Source organism: Merops nubicus, unplaced genomic scaffold (genome assembly GCF_000691845.1).
Source record: "Merops nubicus isolate BGI_N331 unplaced genomic scaffold, ASM69184v1 scaffold31462, whole genome shotgun sequence".
Taxonomy (NCBI): domain Eukaryota; kingdom Metazoa; phylum Chordata; class Aves; order Coraciiformes; family Meropidae; genus Merops; species Merops nubicus.
The window spans coordinates 1,797-4,489 of NW_008593365.1; the positions used below are offsets into that span (position 1 = coordinate 1,797).

General features: G+C 55.1%; 1 protein-coding gene across 1 annotated transcript in view; it reads right to left on the minus strand.

Annotated features, from left to right (window-relative positions):
* Positions 1 to 1,524: 1,524 nt before the first annotated feature.
* Positions 1,525 to 2,693, minus strand: part of LOC103768289 (tetraspanin-6-like) — a gene marked incomplete at its 5' end in the record, with an annotated part of 3,409 nt that continues 2,240 nt past the window's right edge. Inside the window, one exon of the mRNA XM_008935430.1 lies at positions 1,525 to 1,593. Coding sequence (XP_008933678.1) covers positions 1,525 to 1,593 — 69 coding nt within the window. The remainder of the gene's footprint in view (positions 1,594 to 2,693) is intronic.

Consider the following 2,693-nt stretch of genomic DNA (forward strand, 5'->3'; position numbering starts at 1 on the left):
GCAGCTCCCCCAGCCCAAGTGGTGATTGTCTGAGGGCTGACACCAAGGGGGGGCCACCACACCTACCCACAGCTTAAGTGCTCCTTCTACACCCATCTCCTCCCCAGGAGCATGACAGGCAGCCCTGGCTGCTCCAACCCTTCTGAGTTGGGTGCTTGAGACCCAAAAATCCCCCAAGCTGGGCAGGAGAGGAGCTTCAAAGCACCACTGAGGCACCAAACTCAACAAGACTAAGTCTTGCTGATGAAACAGCCCAAAGATGAGCAGTACCAAACAAGCCCAAAAGCTTAAATACACCTTTGCTGCCCCAGGGGGAGGCTGGGGATGGTGGCAGCTCCAGCCCTGCCCTTTGCTACTGGCCAGCTGAGGACACACTTGTTGGCATGGAGCTCAACACAACCACCCAGCCCCTGGGCTGTCCTGCTCCAGGCCGCCTGCTCTGGTGCTGTTACACAACTGCTGTTATGAGGAAAATTCAATTACAGAAGTTATTTGTAAGCACAGGTGCACCAGTGAGGCTCAGAGAAATGCGAGCTGCGATGGTCCAGAGGTGACTGGCTGGCCCGAGGCAAGGGGGTCACCTCCCAGGCTGGGGGTTGCTGCTCCGCAGTGACTCCAGCAGAGAAATTTCCAAGAGATGAAAAAAAAAGCCAAGGTGGTTTCATAGAGTAAAATATCTTAATATTTATTGTGTTTTGGGACAAAAGAGTTCTACTCAATACACAAAACGAGTTAAAGCAGCATATAATACTGACAATAAAGTCACAGCTGACTCGGTGCAAGGACACCCACCAAGGTAAAGGCACCAGGAGCTATATCACCAAACCTTGCTACAGCTTACAAAGAATCACTACGCCCTGTACTTTAAAAAGTAGAACTATAAAAAAGTATATAAAATCCAGGGCAGGGACAAGAGAGAGCTTGGCAACAAGCCGAGACCTTGCTGAGCCAAAGGCTTCAGGCAGGCAGGGCTGTGTTCAACCAGGGCAACAGCCCCACCTCAAGAGCAACCTCGTCTGGAGAGTGAGGGGGCATCGGGGGCAGCATCGCTTCCCGAGGGAGGCACCGAACACGGGCACCAGGGGTCCCGCAAGGCTGCCAGCACTGGTCACCCCACGTGGAGGCACAGCAGAGTAGTGTTAGGACAAGTCCCTGAGCACACCAGGAGAGCTGCTGCACTCATTTCTATGAGCTAGTTGAGAAGAAGATCAGTCAGTTCAAAGCAAGATCTCAGGAAGCGGCACCCGGAGGAAAACTGGAGGTGGTGGCACCTGCCTGGCCGTGGAGAGCACACCCTGCAATGCACAGGATGGAACGTTAACAGGCAAGGCTGGATTTACACACAGCTTAAAATGACAGAGCAGAAGTCTTACAGGTGCCCTCTGTCCCCACATGCCCCCAAGAGTGGTACCCACCACCGTGCTGAAGGTCCCCAGGGGTGACCAGGCAGCGGGCAGAGGCAGCCCACCCAGCTTACACCACTGGAGAGACGTACCAGCCACTGCCCCACGTGCTGGGGGCCAGCTACACCATCTCGTACTGGTTGTTGGTGATGTACTGGGACAGGCAGCAGGCGAGAATGATGCCCACCAACTGAAAAACAGAAAGAAACCCACACATCAGAGGGAGACAAAACCACGACGTGGTGTTCCAGGGGAAGAGCCTGACAGACTGCTCCAGAGCATCAGTTTTATAAAATCCAAGGACAAACAGTGGGATTTACAAACCACAACACGTGTTGCTGTGCCCTGCTTCGAACTAACTGAGAGAGGCTGAAGCAGAGGACCCTGGCAGGCATCAGCCAAACGAGCTCCTCACACGAGATGCTCCACGTCCCATCCTGTTACATTTTGCTTCGTGAAGCATCTACTGTTTTATGGTAATTCTGGAGATTACACAGATATCAGGAGCGTCACAGCCAATTACACAGCCACTAGAGAACAGCAGCCACCTCTCCCTGTTGCAAGGACAGCGGAGAAGCAATGTTGCTGGTTTTGCATCAGCGTCTGAAGGACACGGTGCTGCTATCACAGCGTGGCCTCCCAGTCCCTGCACACACATTTAAGGCCAGATCCTGCTGGACCCTGACCTACACAAGCGAAGTTAGAGGTGCATTTGCATGATGGGTCCCCGCCGGCCACACGACACGGCAAGGCTTGCTGAAAGAGCAATAAAAGCCAGGAACCAGTTACAATTCCCCAGCCTGGCATCAGCTGAGATAATTTGGCAGCCGGGAGCGTGCAGCTCCCTGTTCGTGTGTCGGTCACGTCTCAGTGACCCCACAGCGAGCACAGCCCAGCTGAGGAGAAGTCTGGGGCGAGCAGCTCCAGCTCCTGGGCTCTCTCAGCCACAACCGACAGCACTTGGTAGCGAGTTTGCACAAGCTGCAGCCAGAGGCTGTTGGCTCCTGTCTCCCCCCAGTTTAGCCCATCCGTTACAGGAATCACAGAGCAACGTGCTCCTTATGGCAGAAATATCTTGGCAGGGTTCCTCCTCCCCGTGCTGGCGCGGTCACCCAGCCGTCCCAGGGGACAACGCCTTGAAGCTCATTCCACAGCTTCTGTGTGCAGGTCAAGGGGAGGGTGAATTCGAGCCCCTCCGAAGCCAAGGCCAGCCCAGCTCCCTCTGCAGCAGCTCAGCGCCGGGAGCCCAGCAAGCTCCCACACGGCAGCTGAGGAAAGGCAGGCTGCACG